Here is a 19,270-nt window from a genome sequence, read left to right as displayed (position 1 = left end):
TCTCCTAGTAACGGTTATTTTAAAAATATAACTACAAATTTTTACCTGACTGTGGCAAAAAATTAGGAGATAGCTAATTAGATTGGGACTTCTGAAAAGCTACATGAATATCGTTCTAGTTTCGCAGGTCACATGGCCAAATGGTGCCGGATTTGACTCTAAATATTAAGTTACACAGTCCGCACAAAAAGCGGAATGGTTATGAATTAATTCTACTTGGAAAAGTTGGAAAAGTCAGTGTATCTCCAATTTTTGGGGAAGTGGTTCTGGTAACCCCCAAAGGTGTAGTTTTTAGGGTTTTTTCTCTTTGCGGAAGGAATATACTAGGTTTATACGTGTGATTAGGTCTTAAAATGGAATTCTACTCCCCAATTATTGTAATGTACTTTTATAGTGAAGTAAAATATTATATTTACATTATAATATGAGGTGGCTTTAATCTAAATCTGTTTATTTTTATAAGATCCTTATTAGTTACTATTTTCGCCCTGACCCAATGAGTCTCGACACTACATGATGCGGGGGATTCACAAGGAAAAAGATTGATGAATTGGATTCTCGTCTAAAAATATAAACTTAACAATCTGAGGCTAAAGAGAAGGTTGTAATCAGTTGTGTGAATGTGGCTTTTGCAAAAGAGCAACGACTCTTAATTTTCTCCTGATTCATATTCAAACATCAAAGAAAAGTTGGGTGCCTGATCTGAAGATGTCAGGATAGTGAGAATGCAGAGACGAAAATGGAGGGGCGCAGGGGACGAAAATATTGGTATTTAAGGCCCCCTTTTAAAAAAAATATTTGGAAGAAACTTAGTTTTTTTTTTAGTTTGGAAGTCTTGTAAATTCAAAAATTAAACTTTGGCGTAAAAACTAAGGGTGCTTTAATATGGGTATGGTAGTGAAAATGAATGAAAATTGTTTATAAAAAAAGTTTTAAAGTAGAGAACAACATTACAACCTAAATAATCAGTACTTAATCTATATAATAAGGGATAGGTATTCCCAATATCTCACTCTCTTTTTTTCCAAATTTAATATTCATTATTTCCCTTTTCTTTTCATTTTTTCCATTCTGGTTCTTCGGCTACTATCTAAAAAAATAAAAATAAATAAACTAAATCCATTTGCTCAACTTTCAACGCTGTTTTCACCCACACACAGACTCCCCCACTCAGAAACTCAAAATATCTCTCATTTCTTTTTTTTCACACACATATTTATATTTACAATTCAAAATCACTAAAATATTTTCTCCACACTTCATTTGAATTTAATAATAAAATTTTTCTTTCAATTTGACTTAAGATATTCCAAACTCACTTCTTTCTTTCTTTTTCTTCTACTCCACACGTAATGGCACATGTTTCCATTTAACTCTCTATGCTACAATATCTCACTCTCTACGCAACAGTGATTGTTTTTCCCATTCCTTCACGATTGAGAACCGTCACATAGGAATAATGAAATAATTTTTTTTGAAATATAGTGCGTCTTAGGCCGTTAGACGATGTTAGCTATCGTATGAGCTGAAAAGTGGGAAGCTAGTAACCGTAAAAGTTTGGTTAAGATTTCATATATATTTCAACCAGAAGAAGAAAACATTTATAAAGAAGGTATTTGAGGAATATTAGGGCTAGGCGAAACTAATCGTAATTAGAAATTTGTAGTGAAGAGGACAGAAACAAGTAAAAAATAGCATAAAGCCCATAGTAGAAGAGCAAATTCTAAAGTATTTTGAGGGGAAGCCAAAATTTTGGCATGTGGTATTGGATAAACTGTATATTTTCCGATTTCCGCTCAGTGTTCTCAGAAAATAATTAGGCGATAGAACACTCAGTGGTGTGCCTTCGTCGAACGAATCTAAATAGCAAGACGTTTTTCTGATTTTCTTAGTTTCTGTTAACGTGTATCTGATTTCTTTGAAAATTCCCTTCACTTGTTTCTTACTTTTTAAAAACTGTTTTGGTATTTTTTTGTGGTTTTCAAGCTTCTGTTCACTTTCTTTTTGAAAACTCTTCTCACATGTTTCTGAATTGTGAAAGTTTCTGTTCAAATATTTCTTACTTTTTTAAGTTTATATAAGTACGGTTCTGTCTTTTTGAAAATTCTGTCACTTGTTTCTCATTTAAAAAAATTCTGTTTCCGTGTTTCTGACATTTCCGAGTTTCTATTCCTAGGTTTCTGACTGTCTTAAAATTCTGTTGACATTTTTCTGACTTATTTAATTTCTGTTCACGTGTTTCCAAGACTATTTGCATGTTTCTGACTTTTTCAGGTTTCTGCTCACGTGTTTCTGACTTAAAAATTTTTTCGTATTATTGTAACCTTTTGAAAAACAATGTTCGCTTTTTTCTGACTTTTTCAAGATTTTGTTCAAATGTCTCTTTCTTTTTGTAAATTCTGTTCGCGTTTTTTTACTTTTTCGAGTTTTTCTTTACGTGTTATTTCCATTTAGAAAATTATGCACGTATGTTTCTGACTGAAAATTTTGTTTTTGTGTTTTTCGCTTTTTAGCCTGCCAAAAGATGAAAAACCTTTTTACATTTTTCTTCACAGTTTATGACTTTTTGAAAATCCTGTTCGTGTTTCTGACTTTTTTTAATTTCCTTCGCGTGTTTCTGACTTTTTTAAGTTTCTGTTCAATTGTTTCTTATTATTTTAAATTATGTTCACATATTTCTGACTTTTGAGAACTTTGTTCGTATGTTTCTGACTTTTTTAATTTGCTGTCTGTTTACTTCTAACTTTCAAACTCTCTTGGCATGCTTCTGTTCGTGTCAGAATTCTGTTCTTGTGTTTTCAACTTTAAAATAATTAATAATGTGTTTTAATTTTTCCAAGTTTCTGTTCAAATTTTTCTGAATTTTTGAAAACTCTGTTTATTTGTTTCTCACTTTTTTGAAAATTCTATTCGCCTGTTCTTGACCTTTTTAAGCCTTTCTAAGTTTATAAAATTTCTGTTGGCATATTCCTTATTTTGTTCGTTTGTTTGGAAGTTTTCAAAATTATATTCTATTACTGACTTTTTCAAAGTTCTGTTCACGTTTTTCTAACTTATTAAGAGTACCCTTCGTATATTTCTGACTTATCAAGTTTCTGCTGGCTTGTTTCCGATTTTTTAAGTACTATTCACATATTTATGACTTTCTTAAAATTCTATTCGTGTTTCTGACTTTTTGGAAATACAATTCACACGTGTCTGCTTTTTTAAGCTTTGTTCACGTGTTTTTGACTTTTTGAAAACTTTCGTTCCCACACTTTTGACTTCTGAATTTTTTTTCGTTTGTCTCTTAATTTTTTAAAATTGTGTTCCCGTGTTAATGACTCTTTCAAGTTTGTGTTCACGTGTTTCTGACATTTTGAAAAAGCGTCTAATGAAAAAGATCAAAATGACAGATGACATTGCAAAATATGTCATCTCAAACATCTAAAACTGTGTTTAACAAGTTTAGTTTCCTCAAATGATTGACAGTAAAATTATTTAAAGAAAATGTTTAATGGTGAGAAGTTAGCCTATTTTTCAAGTTTGATGTATAAGCTTTTTCATCTCTTTCATAAAAAAAGTAATTAGAACAGAATATAGTTTATAAATAAAAATAATGCTTTATTGCTAACTCTGCCTTGCTTAATTTTAAATGTTGGACAAAGCAAACATGGAATTGTTTGCAACAAAAGTGTTATGTAACTTAAATATTTGCATAGAGTCTCATTAAAATATGTTGAAAAGAGATTTACAATAGCCCTGATTCATTAAATGCATTTTGTGAGATCTTGTTCCAAGAATAGTTAATTGTTCTTAATTCTGATTATGTAACATGGGCCAGACTTCGTTCTTTACTATAAACTGCATTACATCTACAGCTGCAACCATGATACTATAACCACTCCATTCACCCATACACACGTTTCAGCTAGTATAGGTTAGATTTCGTTCTTTATAGTAAATTTCCTTTAAAATGAGCCACTAACAGCTGTCTACGATGCTCCAGTGCTAAGCTATCTCAGGTGGAAGAGAAAAGAGAAAAACAGATGCCGTATATGAAGAATATCGTCGTTTCAACCACTTTTCTTGATTTCCAAGCCAATATATTTCCCATGTTATCCAAGTCAAGGGACGGTAAGTTTCCTATATAGGGGTTTCGGGCAAAGCAGTTCTAATAGTTTACTTCTTGTTTTTATCCGACTCTATTTTTTGGAGGTATGGATTATTATATTTTTTTAATTTGGACGCGATTGTCTCTTACTAGGTTGCTAGCTACCTTTGCAATCGGATTCTTGTTTTGACCTGCAACTATTTTTAGGAGTTATGGGGTATGGCTTTTCTTACTACATGAAATGATTGTCTCTTACTAGGCTTCTCGCTACCGCTCCAACCCTCATAATATTTAAGGTACTCCTTGTTACAAAATTTTTTAAAAAGCGTTTTTATCCTATTTACTTTTAGTTACTATATCCCTTGGTTTGTTTTATACTAGGTTTCACACGTCTTTATAACCATCATATTGATCGCCTTATTTTGAATTGAACTATACTGATCCTTTATATAAGGTTGCTAGTAATTTCTGCAACTATGATTCATTTCATATCAAACGAGGCATATCTGAAGTTTAGATAGATAGATAGATATTTATTGCAAAACAAAAGCCTCTTTGGGCCATGGCAAAAACAAACACAGTTGCATATATAGTTAAAACACATGATAATAACATATATAACAATAACTAAACATAGCCCATAGCAAATAAAAATAAAATAACATAACAATTGCAGCACAAAAGCACACATAATACTATAAAACTAACACACATAATCACAAACAATGTCACACACATAATTATTAGGGTCATTTTATGCAACTGACCCTTGCATATAACTTTACATTCCCTTGGGATATAGCTTACAACATTTGGCCTCGGGCTCTGGAGGATGTGTTGACCCCGTATTTTATTATTTAATCATTAGGCTATTTTGAACAAAATAGCTATCTCAAAATTTTGATTGGGTGCATTTGGGGGGAAAGGGCATTGAGGGGGGGGGGGGTATTTGCCCTCCAACCACTTTTTACTACTGAGAAGGGTACTAAAAATTCTTATTTACAATCGATTAAGCCCCCTCCGAGGTTTATACAACGATCTCATCCTTAAGAACCTTAAATACCCCCTAGGCACAGTTTAAGGTACTTGCTCCCAGACTCTGAGGGGGGCTGTTTTATCCCTGGAGTTTTTTCTATCATCTTTGCTCTATTTTGAATGAAATGGCTATATAAAAAATTCGGTTGGACTCGTTTTGGGGAAAGGAGGTTTGGAGGGAAAGAGGGATAATCGCCATCGGATCACTTTAGACTCTTAGAATTTGAATTTGAACTTTCAATTTTTTTATCATTTGAGTCCTCTCCAAAGATCATATGGCCAACTCTTCCAAAAGAACCTTATGTGCCCCCGCGGCAAAAGTTACAACAGTAGTATAGGGGCTCCCGTTTTAAACGTGTAGGTTGAAAGATTTTAAGCGCATCCATGTTTTAAGCGCACAGGTCTTAAGATTTTAAGCGCATGCCCTGTTTCCGTGACACCTGACACTAGGTGTTACATCAATTTTTATCTATGTAATATGGATGACCCAATCTTGCTTCTGTATTATAAAAGAGGAAAGTAGAGATGTATGTGTTAGATAATGTTTAAATTCGGCTGCTATGTAATAGAGGATAACGCAATCGTGCATAAATGTTTTATATCACAGTGGGTGTTTAGTAATTGGAGGTGGAACTCATGCGTGACTTAGTAGATCTAGTTAACTACTAAGTTAACTACTTTTAATTTAGGTTCCTCCGGTTAGGTCAGCATGCTTGTCCACGCAAACCTAACATGAGGAAACCTAATTTAAAGTAGTTATTTTAATGTAACCTAACCTACTCAGATATACTGCGATCTATAACTACAGTGGAGTGGATTGCAATATTTGAGTTTTAATTCGCACTCATGTGTCTCTGATATTAAAAAAAATCCATGGTGGAGTGGAATGTTACCCGCAGGTACCCGGGGGTAGGTTAGATGGTTCAGTATTTACATGTCATGATGGCTTAATCTTGCACAATTTCTTTTGGATCTGAGGAGAATTTATAAACCAGAAAAAATAAGTTTTAAAGGTCAACGACATGTGAATTGATAAATCTTACGATTAGCTTACTTCAGTATTGAAAATGGGCTCAGTGTGTCAACATTGATTTTTTTTTTCAGTTTTTATAATGTTAGGTGTAATTGACTCCGAGAATATTGGATTGAAACATTATTCATGTGGTGACATTTTTGAAGAGGCATTCATATTGTTTGACGAAGAATGGAGTGAAGTGTATAGTTATAAATGGAATCCCAAATACAATATGTTCAAGTATAATAGAAAAAACGATGGTGTGTAATATTAGATTTTATAAACTGAAGTGGCTTTTATGATAAAATCGTAAAAGCGTGTAAGGAAAATTGTTATGAAATAAACAAGTATAAGAGAAAATTCCCGAAATATGCAGTTTTTTCGGAGTGCAGGTTGGGACCTTTGGCCTCTTTTTTTGAGAAAGATGCTCTTTTTATAAATTTAACTTCATTTATCTTTAATATCTAAACCCCGGGAAAGCTTTTATTACGAGATGTCTGAAGGAATCCATTAATTATTGAATGTCTGAAAAAGCCAGGTGAGCGATGACTCATGCATCTTAAATTTACCGCTTAAAAAGCTTCAAAGGATAATGGAAGTTTAATTTGATTCGGTCATTCATTGCCTTTGGTCAGAGGTGCGCGCGCAAAGGTGCGTCTTAAAGTGTATTCGTTAATTGTAAAAGTTTTTATCTTTGTTTCCGTTTTTGAGTCTGATATATGTGATTGTGAACACAGATAAGAAATCTTTCTTTATATCTTTGACCTATTATACTTGGCCTACGTGGGGTTGGCAGTCTACAGCGATACTGAGGATAGATTAGCATGGTATAGAAAAAGAATCGTATACTAAGCAAGAGATCTTACCTTGAGGGAAAATTGGGGAAGTTTGATCTTTATGGTACCTGAGGCCAAATAGTGTGGCACACTGAAACCACGGGGAAAGTATGCTTGCCAGGGAACCCTGACGATTGTGTAAACCGCCAGAGACGCGAAAAGTAGAAATCCGTGGCGCGTAGAAGTTCAACTGGCTTTTGGGGTACCGCCCGATTACTCTGGTGGTATTAGAGGTTTTTCCCCAATTTCAGTGGCGAAGACCAATCAATTTCACCCTCCCCCAAATTCTGGTGGCAGCAAAAAAGGAGCTATCAGCGGCACTGGTAGCAAAAGAACGACTGTTTCCGAAGATTGTGGTGAAAACTAGCCTACAGTATAGGCTATAGGCTGTAAAAATTGACACGGAAAGACAGAGTTGACAGATTGCGAATTTAAAATTTGATGAGCGAGGCTCCTACCCAAGAATGACAAAGCTTATGAGAAAGGGCATAACCCCCTTTCGTTGCCACTTTCTATTGAGGTATCGCCTAAGCATGATCAGAAATTAGAGAAAAAGAACAAAAAAAAATACGAAATTATGAAGATCTAAATGGGTTATGCCTAGCTAGATAATAATGGAAAAGAATAATTTGAAATTAATCGAGTTTGAGTCCACAGAAGGGGAATCTCCTTATTGGAAAGTGTAACAAGATTTAAAGACGGATAAGAAAAAAGCGAAAGTCGGGTTATTATCTGAGTTAATTGGCGGACTTAGGTACAATCTTCCGTGACGAAAGTTATATGAATATTGAAGACAGCAAATACAGAAAAATATTTCGTTTTGTGCGCACAACAGATAAAGAAGGTGGAAGGCACATGTCCTATTAAGTAATCTACCTAAGAGGGGATTACATTTGGAGTACGAGTATCCAAGGATGATGCGTGATTTGTTTTACAGGGTAGTTTCCCTGTTTGAGTTTTAGTCCAGCTAATTCACTAGTGGAATATTCGCACGGTTTTTCAGTTAACCTTCTCGTTCAACCCCCGTTAATTCGTTTTTCGGAGATATATTTCTCATGCGTAAAATTGCTTTCTGTGAAAGAAGTCGTTATTCCCTAATAAAGTCTAGATATTCCGGTTATTTGAAAAATTGTTGAATCTCATTACATGGCGGTAATATTTCACAATAGTAATTGCGTATCATAATTTTTGCGTGTGCCAATTGTTGAACTTGCCAAGATTGACTAATTAATTAAGAGATAATATAATCGGAAAATAGTATACGTGGTAAGATGAGGGGGTACGAAGTAAACAAGGAAGAAACAATATGTTAAAAAACAAGGTGAATTAACCCCTCAAAATGAAGGAGAGTTGCAGGTAAAAGATAACAGAGATAGGCAACGAAGAAATATGGACTTTGAGATTCCGGCTTATCTATGGAGTACAAGTTCGGGTGTAGGCACTCGCTCAATGACGGTTAATAATGACGATTTTCTACAAATGATGGAATCTTGCTGTCAGAAAGATAGCGATGAAGCGGAAAAATTAGCGAGACAATATAACGCGGCATTTGAGATGGAAGAAGTAGCTTTTGAAAAAGCCGATGAGGCCATTGCAGAAAAAATGCAAAGTTATAAGGAGGTTGTTGAAAGAGCTGAAGGACGTCGTTCATTAATTCTTCAAGAATTGCGTTTGCTAAAGAAAAATAAGTTAATTAAGGAATATGTCGTTAACCCTGAAGAGCGTACTCGAGGTCTAGAAATTGAATTAAATTTGACTTGCAACTCTACTCGGGAGGAAGATATCATTCTCGAAGAGTATAAACTCTTGCTCCTTCTATCAAAAGGACTGAAAAATGGATAAAGACTTAGTGAATCTAACCATGAGTATTGGACAAAAAAATTACCCAAGAGCCCTTTTTAAGGGCTAAAATTGAGTGACACTCACTAATTTTTTGTTTTGTAGGAATTATTTGGGATGTGAAAAACTTTTGGTGTTCTATAAAAAGTATTTGGGACGATGTTAGAATTTCTGTGCTTTTTGTAGCAAGTATTATGTGTTGTGCAATAAATATTTTTCATTCTAGTAGGATTATTTCAGTGTTGTGCGATGCTTTTTTTGTATCTCTTAAGAGTTATTTCTGGTGCTCATATCTACATGCTCTTTTTTATGCTTGTTATGATAACATACCCCTCAAGAACCATTTGTTATTGTTTAGGATATATTTTCGTTTTTAAAAATTATTTTGGCTTCGTATGAAGAATTTGTGATTTCTTAGGATGTATTTTTGTTTTGTAAGAGTTATTTTCTGTTTTGTAAGATACATTTTGTATTTTGTATGAATAATTGTGATGTAATTTTGTTTTGTAAGAATTTTTTGTTTCGTAAGAAGTATTTTGTAGTATGTAAGATGGATTTGTCATTTCTTAGGATGTTTGTTTTGTTTTGTAAGAATTTTTTTCGCAAGAAGTGTTTTGTAGGATGTAAGAAAAGTTTGTGATTTCTTAGGATGTATTTTTGTTATGTAGGAATTATGTTTGCTTTGTAAGAAGAATTTGTGATTTTCTAGGATGTAATTCGATTTGTAAGAATTATTTTTGCTTCGTTAGAAAATTTTGGGATTTCTTTGGTTGTATTTTGTTTTTAAGAATTATTTTTTATTCTGTAAGAAGTATTTGTATTTCTTATAAAGAAACACAAATACTTGAATGTTTGCTTATGTTTTGTATGAATTATTTTTGCTTTGTAAGAAGTATTTTGTATGATGTAAAAAGAATTTTTGATTTCTTAGGAGATATTTTGTTTTGTAAGAAACATTTTTTGCTTCGTAAAAAGAATTTGTGATTCCTTTAGATGTATTTTTGTTTTGTAAGAATTATTTTTTGTTTTGTAAGAAGTATTTGTATTTGTAAGAAGAATTTGTGATTTTTTTGGATTTTTGTTTTGTAAGAAGTATGTTTTGTTTTGTAACAAGTATTTTGTGTTTTGTAACAACATTTTCTGATTTTTTAGGATGTATTTGTATTTTGTGACAACTGCTTGTGATTTTTTAGAATGTTTTACGTTTTTTGAGAATTGTTTTTGCTTCGTAAGAAGAATTTGTGATTTATTGGGATGTATTTTTTTTGTCAGAATTATTTTTTTGTTTCGTAAGAAGTATTTTGTATGATATAAGAAAAATTTGTTATTTTGTAGGATGTGTTTGTGTTTCGAAAGAATTATTTTTTCTTTGTAAGAAGTATTTTTGTTTTGTAACAAGTATTTTGCATTTTGTAAGATCATCCTGATTGTTTAGGATGTATTTTGTATTTCGTAAGAGCCATTTGGCATTGTTTAGGATTTATTTTCGTTTTTTAAGATTTATTTTGGCTTTGTAGGAAGAATTTGTGATTTCTTAGGATGTATGTTCGTTTTGTAAGAATTTCTTGTTTTGTAAGAAGTATTTTGTAAGAACAATTTTTGATTTATTAGGATGTATTTGTGTAACAAGTATTTTGTGTTTTGTAAGAAAAATTTCTGATTTTTTAGGATGTATTTTGTATTTTGCCAGAACTGCTTGTGATTGTTTAGGATGTATTTCATTTTGTGAGAATTATTTTTGCTTCGTAAGAAGAATTTTGTTATTTCTAAGGATGTGTTTTTGTTTTGTAAGAACCATTTGTGATTGCTTAGGATGTATTTTCGTTTTGTAAAGAATTATTTTTGTTTCGTAAGAAGCAAAGTATTTAGAATTTTGTAAGAACAATCTGACTGTTTAGAATGTATTTTGTATTTTGTAAGAGCTATTTGTCATTGTTTAGGATGTATTTTCATTTTGTAAAAATTATTTTTGCTTCGTAAGAAGAATTTATGATTTCTTAGGATGTATTTTTGTTTTGTAAGAATTTCTTTGTTTTGTAGGAAGTATTTTGTATTTTGTAAGAAGAATTTGTGATTTATTAAGATGTATTTTGTTTTTCTAGGAAGTATTTTTGCTTTTTAAGAAGTATTCTGTGTACGATGTAAGAAGAATTTGCGATTTCTTAGGATTAATTTTCGTTTTTTAAGAGTTATTTTTGCTTCGCAAGACGATTAGGCATATGTTTGGATGTTTTTTTGTTGTGTAAGAATAATTTGTTGTTTTGTATGAAGTATTTGTATTTCTTAACAAGGATTCGTGATCTTTTGGGATGTATTTTTGCTTTGTAAGAAGTTTGTTTTGTTTTGTAACAAATATTTTGTGTTTTGTAAGAACAATCTCTGATTTTTTGGGATGTATTTGTATTTTGCCTGACCTGGTTGTGATTGTTTATGATGTATTTTCATTTCGGAAGAATTATTTTTGCTTCGTAAGAAGAATTTGTGATTTCTTAGGATCTATTTTTGTTTTTGTAAAAACAGTTTGTGATTGTTAAGGATGTATTTTCGTTTTGTAAAGAATTATTTTTGCTTCGTAAAAAGATTTTGTGATATCTTAGATATATTTTTGCTTTGTAAGAAGAAATTGTGGAATCTAATTTAGGTTTTTAAGAATTTTTCTTTCGTAAGAAGTATTCGTAATATGTAAGAAGAATTTGTGTTTTTATAGGATGTATTTTCTGTTTTTTAAGAATTATTTGTTTCATATGAAGTATTTTTTAAGGCGTAAGAAGAAATTTGTTTTTGGTTCAAACAATAGTTTTAAACTTTTTGTAATTTATAAGGATTACTTCTGTTGTGTAAGCGGTGTCGTTGTCTGTCGCTGTGCCACTCTGCTCCCGAGGTTGAATTTTTTCACGCCCTGGATCTATTAAACCCCGGGAAAATAGTGAAAAATGTGAAAAAAATATTAAAATAATATCAGATAACTCTTAAAACTTTGATACTATATTCCCAAAAAAATATAAAGTATTTGAAACAAATGTTAAAATATGGTAAATAATTGCTTAAAATCATCGAGTGTTAGAATATCCTTAGTCAAAATTGCCCAATAGGTGTTTATGAAAACGATATTGATGTTCTATTCAGCTCTCGAGGTTGAATTATTTCATGCCTTTGATCTAAAAGTTGAATTTTTTCATGCATTGGATCTATTAAACTCCATGAGAATAACAAGAATAACGAAAAAAATATTAAAATATAGAAGATAATCTCTTAAAATTCTCAAACCTCGGTCCATAAGCCCAAGAAAATATTAAAAATATGAAACAAATGTTAAAACATGGTACATAATTGCTTAGAATCCTCAAGTGCTATCATGTCCTTAGTCAAAATTGCCCCCCCCCCTCCCCTAGGCATTCATGAAAACGATAATGATGTTCCATTCTGCTCTAAAGATAGAATTTGTTTATACCCTGGATCTATTAAACCCGAGGAAAATATGAAAAATATGGGAAAAAACTAAAATATGGAAAACAATGCCTTAAAACTCTCAGACTTCGGGCCATATGCCCTAGAAAATATAAGATATATGAAACAAACGTTTAAATGTCAAAAATTGAACGCTAAAAACCCTCAAATGCTACTATATCCTTAGTCGGAATGGTCTTCAGACATGTGTCAAAACGGTGTCACTGTACAACTCTGCTCTCCAGGTTGAATATTTTAATTTTATGCCCTGGATCTATTATATATATATATATATATATATATATATATATATATATATATATATATATATATATATATATATATATATATATATATATATATATATATGTGTGTGTGTGTGTGTGTGTGTGTGTGTGTGTGTGTGTGTGTGTGTGTGTGTGTGTGTGTGTGTGTGTGTGTGTGTGTGTGTGTGTGTGTATATATATATATATATATATATATATATATATATATATATATATATATATATATATATATATATATATATATATATATATATATATATATATATATATATATATATATATATATATATATATATATATATATATATATATATATATATATATATATATATATATATATATATATATATATATATATATATTGAAAAACAAAAGTCTGGTGGCAAATCTGGTAGTTTAAGTATTGGCGCCTTTAATATTTCATTCAGCGTTTGTATTATTTCATTCAGCGTTTGTATTGCGTCCAATGGACATTGGAATTTGCCTGATTCTTTCAAAAGATTGGTCAAGGGTTGTGCTATTGTCGCATAATTTCTAATGCATTGTCGGAAATAACTTAACAAGCCACACACTGGTCTGCATCTTTTTTGATGTTTTGGTGGTTGTAATTGTTCTATGACCGTAAACGTTTTCTAGATTTGGTGAAATAGTACCTTGGTTTCATGGGCGCCCATATGGTAAGGGCAGGGGGGCTCCCGCTCCGCTCCCCCCTGGCTGAATGATGCTGCATTATTTTTATATTTTTGTTCTGAGATTTTTATTATATAGCATTAAAAGTGCTAATTAGACGAGGTTTGCCCCCCCCCCCTGGAATTCAGCTTATGGGCGCCCATGCTTGGTTTATCAGATGTCCAAGAAAAACTAGTTTTGGTGCTACTTTTTTCAGCTTTTCTGGTTTTAATTTTAAGCCTGCTTTTTCAAATTATCCCAGTATTCTTCTATTTCCAATTAAATAGTCTTCCAGGTTTTCAGTAAATAGAATTACATCAACTAAGTAAGCCAAGGTATTTTTTTCCTTTCTAGTTCGTTATCTCTTAACACCAAATTCATAAGTCGACTAAAACATTTTGTACTAAATGATAAGGCAAAAGACGTACAAATGTAAACGTTCTTCCATCATATAGGATTATTGTTGCCTTGTGCTTTGTTTCTGGGTCTAAAGCTATTTGCCAATATCCCGCTATGAGGTCAAAACTAGTGTAGTATTTTGAACCTCCCAGATAATCTAATATCGTATCAATTCATGGCAATTTCATAACCTCTTTTACCGTGACTGCATTTAGCGCTCTAAAATCTATGCATAATCTCCAGGTATTGTCTTTTTACTGACTATTACTAGTGGAAAAAAAAACACTCGCTAGCACTCTCTTTAAATATACCCTGTTCTTCCGTTTCATTTATTTGGTCGTCTAGCCATGGTTTTAAATGATAAGGTATTTTTTACGGTGATTTTTTAATTGGAGTGCCCTGTGTCGGTATTTTGTGCGTGATTAAGTGAGTTAATCCGTAATCCGGTTTGTGTCTTGCAAATGTCCATATAAAGTCTCAAAGAATATTTTCCATCCGGGTTTTTATATTTTCACGTAAATGTTCTAAAATAAATTGTTGCAAAAAATCAGTTTTTGTCATTCCATACTTTTCTTCTGGTTGCAGTTTCGACGACATTTGCTCTTGGCTAGTGAAATTTACACCTAATTCCAAGCTGCCTAGTGATTTTATTTCAGTTTTTGAAGTCTTTTCCACCGATCTTAGCGTTATTTGGTTTAGCTTTACTTCATTATTACTTAGATTTGATAATTTTAAATATGTGATACCGTTTTCAATTTTAATAACTTGATTTTCTACGACAATTGTGGGATATTCTTCGAGGGTGTATCCCCTTATCATGGCATCCATTGTTTTAACCTTTCCTTCTTTTGTATTGAATGTCGCTAGCACTTGAGCTGTTGTCTCCCCTTCTATTGTGATTTTCCTGTTTATTTTTAAGTTATAGTCCAAATTTGTCACAATCTTTATCTGTTGTTACGCAAACTTGACTGTAAGTTTTGTTTTTGCTGGATTATGGCGCTTTTATCTGTTAGGGGCTCATACGATCCCATAGTTTCTTATAGCATCTACTCCTAGAATACAAGGAGATACAAATAATAATGATTTACCGATTTTGCTTTGTTTTAAAATTGAGTTTTTCCAAAATTTACCGTGTTTATTTAATATGGGTGCGTCTAAATCATTAGTTCGACAGGAGGCTTTTAAGACGTTTCCTTCTAGTGTAAAAAATCGCGCAAGCAGATGCAAGAATACTCTGACAGTGACAGGTGACAAGCTGACAATTTTGGGTGAATTTCCAGTAAAATTTGGCTCTGGAAATGAAGAAATAACAGTAATGGTGAAAATATGTAAGCAGATACCATTTCTTTGTGCACTAGGAATGTACACTATAAGCAAGTAAGGGATCATATGGGAACCCCTAACTGATAAAATAATCATAAGCCAGCCAAATGAAGCTAATAGGCAAGTTTGAGTAACAACAGATAAAGACGGTGGCAATTCGAACTATAACTTAAAAATAAACGGAAAAATCCCAAAAGAAGGGGGGACAACAGCTCAAGTGCTAGTGACATTAAATACAAAAGAAGCAAAAGTTAAAACAATGGATGCCATGATAGAGGGATACACCCTCGAAGAATATTCTAAAATTTTCGTATAAAAACAAGTTATTTAAATTGAAAATGGTATCACATATTTAAAATTCTCAAATCTAAGTAATAATAAATTAAAGCTAAACCAAAAAGCGCTAGGATCGACAGGAAAAATTTCAAATTCAGAAATAAAATCACTAGGCAGCTCGGAATTAAGCGTAAATTTTACTAGCCACGAGCAAATATCGTCGAAACCGCAACCGGAAGAAAAGTATGGAATGACCAAAACTGATTTTTTGCAACAATTTAATCTAAAACATTTACCGGAAAATATAAAAACCCGGGGGGGAAATATTCTTTGGGACTTTAGATGGACATTAGCAAGACACAAAGCGGACTACGGATTAACTCACTTAATCACGCACAAAATACAAACACAGGGCCCTCCAATTAAAAAATCACCGCATAAAACACCTTATCATTCAAAATCATGGCTAGACGACCAAATAGAGGAAATAGAAGAACAGGGTGTAATTAAAAAGAGTGTTAGCGAGTGGTGTTTTCCGCTAGTAATAGTCAGAAAAAAAGAAAATACCTGGTGATTATGCATCGATTTTAGAGCGTTAAATGCAGTCACGGTAAAATATGTTATGAAATTGCCACGAATTGATACGAAGTTAGATTCTATAGGATATTTAAAATACTATACTAGTTTTGACCTCATAGCGGGATATTGGCAAATAGCGTTAGACCCAGAAACAAAGCACAAAGCCAGCAGTAATGCTATATGATGGAAGAACGTTTACATTTGAACGTATTCCTTTTGGCTTATCATTTAGTCCAAACTGTTTTAGTTGACTTATGAATTTGGTGTTAAAAGATAACGAACTAGACAGGAAAAAAATACCTTGGCTTACTTAGATGATTTAATTTTATTTACTGAAAACCTGGAAGACCATCTAAGTGAACTTCAAAGAATACTAAGATAATTCGAAAAAGCGGAGTTAAAATTAAAATCAGAAAAAGCTAAAAAATGGTAGTACCAAAACTAGTTTTTCTTGGACATCTGATAAACCAGGGTAAAATTTCGCCAAATCCGGAAAAATTTACGGTCAAAGAACAATAACAACCACCAAAAGATAAAAAAACTGCAGATCAGTTTGTGGTTTGTTAAGTCATTTGCGACGATATATTAAAAATTGTGCGACCATAGCACAACCCTTGACCAATCCTTAGAAAGAATCAGGCAAAATCCAATGTCAATTGGACGCAATACAACTGCTGAATAAAATAAAATGCCAATTATATTTTATATTTAGTCATGTAAGAAGTAGTAGAAAATGTAAATGTTAAATGTAAGTAAGTAAAAAAAATGTTCTCTTTTTTTCTTTCTTTCAAGATTTTTAAGTAGGTTAGTGAATATTATTGAAGTAGAACGAATCCTATTTAGTCTAAATCCAAAAGCCAGCTGTGAGATTGTTAGCATTGAAAAATGAAAGAATTTGAGAAAGAGAGAATTATGTTGAATCTTGTGATTATGGAAAAACGTTTGAGTCTAGATGATGATTTTCTGGAGTTGTCTCTTCAAAGAAAAATATTTTCTTAAAAAATACTTGAAGATATAATGAGAAATGATTCTCTATTGTCTGCAACTTTTACGATGTGAATCAAATACATTTACTCAATTTATTGATTTATTAATTGAAACAAAGCAAAATGATATTCTGGATTTACTTTTGAATACACCGCCTTAGAAGTTTAAGATTCTATCTAGATGAGAGAGAAAATCCTATCCAAACAGATTTTGTGACGTCAAATAATTACTCCTCTATCTGTCTCTCAATTTATCGATCGTAGATCAGTGTCATTTGAGCTTTGAGAGAGTTAACACTTGAAACATGTTCTATACATGTCCACTATATATGTATACCCTTGGCAGCTGGTCATCATGTGAGAATTGTAGAATTATTGATGAGTACAATGAAAAATGTAAATTATGCAATCCATGTAAATTACATAGAGGATATGCAATAAAAATTAAAGACTGTAATTTTTGTCTTGAAGAGAGTCTGACTCTCACCCTAGAGGACATCTATGCTTCAATTGTCACTATGATAAATGTGATCAGTGGGAGAACAACTATCCAGGTGTGATTGGAAAGAACCCTAAACCAGATTTTAGCTTATTTCTACGAGACTGGTATCGTTGTGGTTTTAAATTATTTTGGGAGGAAGAATCAGGATTACGATTCAACTGTTGGAGTAACAAGACAATTAGGTTTCTACGTCATCGTTATGAAGACACTGACTATTTTGACTATAAACCTACTGATTTTTATTTAGCTGTAACAGAATGTGTTTCTCCATTTGAAAACACTGAGTGTGATATTGCTTCAAATAGGCAAATTGAAACACGTGAATTTTGCAATATTAATAGAACTAGTATCATTGACTTCAAAAAGAGATGCATTAAAAGTAAAGTTACATTGTACTGTAGAAAATGGGACCCTGACTTTGCATCCAATCGAGATCAATATACAGTGAATTCAAATGATTCACCATCATTGCTTGTCTCCGAAACTTGCTTATACACACTAGAAGATAAAGAAATCTAAAGAATAGAAAAAGACATTGTTTTGTATATGCATTATTTTTTATTAATAAACAAATTTGCATACATTTTTCAAACATTTTATTTGTAGGGCACTAAGATCAAAATTATACAGGCCTGAGAGTATATTTTCCACCATAATGTCATTCAAGCAGAATTGTCTACGTAAATGTTGAGAAACTGCCTGTAAGTATAACCACGACATCTGAAAACGAAATATAGTACTGTAGTGCATGAAAACCACAGGTTTTAGTCGTTAGATCCTGCACTCTCTTCTGGTTGGGTTTTATTTTTCAGAAATAAGAACATCCAAGTTTAAAATACATCTGATTTTATTAAGGGTATTTGATTTTATATATATATATATATATGTATATATATATATATATATATATATATATATATATATATATATATATATATATATATATATATATATATATATATATATATATATATATATATATATATATATATATATATATATATATATATATATATATATAAAAAAAAAAAAAAAAAAAAAAAAAAAAAAACAAAAAAAAAAAAAAAAAAAAAAAAAAAAACAAAAAAAAAAACACACAAACACACACACACACACACACACACACACACACACACACACACACACACACACACACACACACACACACACACACACACACACACACACACACACACACACACACACACACACACACACACACACACACACACACACACACACACACACACACACACACACACATATATATATATATATACCCCCCCCCCCCCCCCCCCCCCCCCCCCCCCCCCCCCCCCCCCCCCCCCCCCCCACCACCCCCCACACCCCGGGTCGCGCGCTCTCGTCTCGCGTCGCGCTCGCGCGCCCGCGCGCCCGCGCCCCATGCAGGTCTGTTCGAGTGAACCCCCCCCCGAAGATGGGTTTATAATAAAGTTGGGTTTTAGTTTTCGCAAATAAGAACATCCGCGTTTAAAATGCATCTGATTTTATTAATAATATTTGAATTTTTAATAAAGTTGAGTTTTAGTTTTCAGAAATAAGAACATCCACGTTTAAAATATATTTGATTTTATTAGTAATATTAGATTTTTTAATAAAGTTTGGTTTTACTTTGGAAAGAACATCCACGTTTAAAATGTATCTGATTTTATTAATAATATTTGATTCTTAAATAGAGTTGGAAGCTAATTTTCAGAAATAAGAACACCCACCTTTAAAATACATCTAATTTTATTAATAGTATTTGATTTTTTAATAAAATTGGGTTTTTAGTTTTCAGAAATAAGAACATCTACGTTTAATAATTTCTCTTTTTTTCAATGTTCAAATACCAAATTTGGGTTTTAATCTTCGGAGGGGAATTACGCTGCAGAGTAAAATGTGGCGGCAATAATGTTGTTACTTGAAGGTTGCCAAAAAAAAGGGGAACGCTGTCAACGTTTAAAATATTTGAAAAAAAAAA

General features: G+C 32.1%; 1 protein-coding gene across 2 annotated transcripts in view; it reads right to left on the bottom strand.

Annotated features, from left to right (window-relative positions):
• Nucleotides 1-19,270, bottom strand: part of LOC148952276 (zygote arrest protein 1-like) — a 208,617-nt gene that overhangs the window by 2,761 nt on the left and 186,586 nt on the right. The window contains exon 6 of one of the 2 annotated variants that reach the window (XM_089089721.1): nt 17,948-18,006. The exons of the other annotated variant lie outside the window; for it this stretch is intronic. Within the exon in view, the coding sequence (XP_088945847.1) occupies nt 17,963-18,006 (44 nt within the window). The 3' untranslated portion in view covers nt 17,948-17,962. Of the gene's footprint in view, nt 1-17,947; nt 18,007-19,270 lie in introns of those variants that run through there. 2 annotated transcript variants of the gene reach the window in all.

This window comes from Artemia sp. Qi Xiang Cuo, chromosome 5 (genome assembly GCF_049724085.1).
Source record: "Artemia sp. Qi Xiang Cuo chromosome 5, ASM4972408v1, whole genome shotgun sequence".
Taxonomy (NCBI): Eukaryota; Metazoa; Arthropoda; class Branchiopoda; order Anostraca; family Artemiidae; genus Artemia; species Artemia sp. Qi Xiang Cuo.
This window is presented reverse-complemented; position numbering and strand designations above follow the sequence as displayed.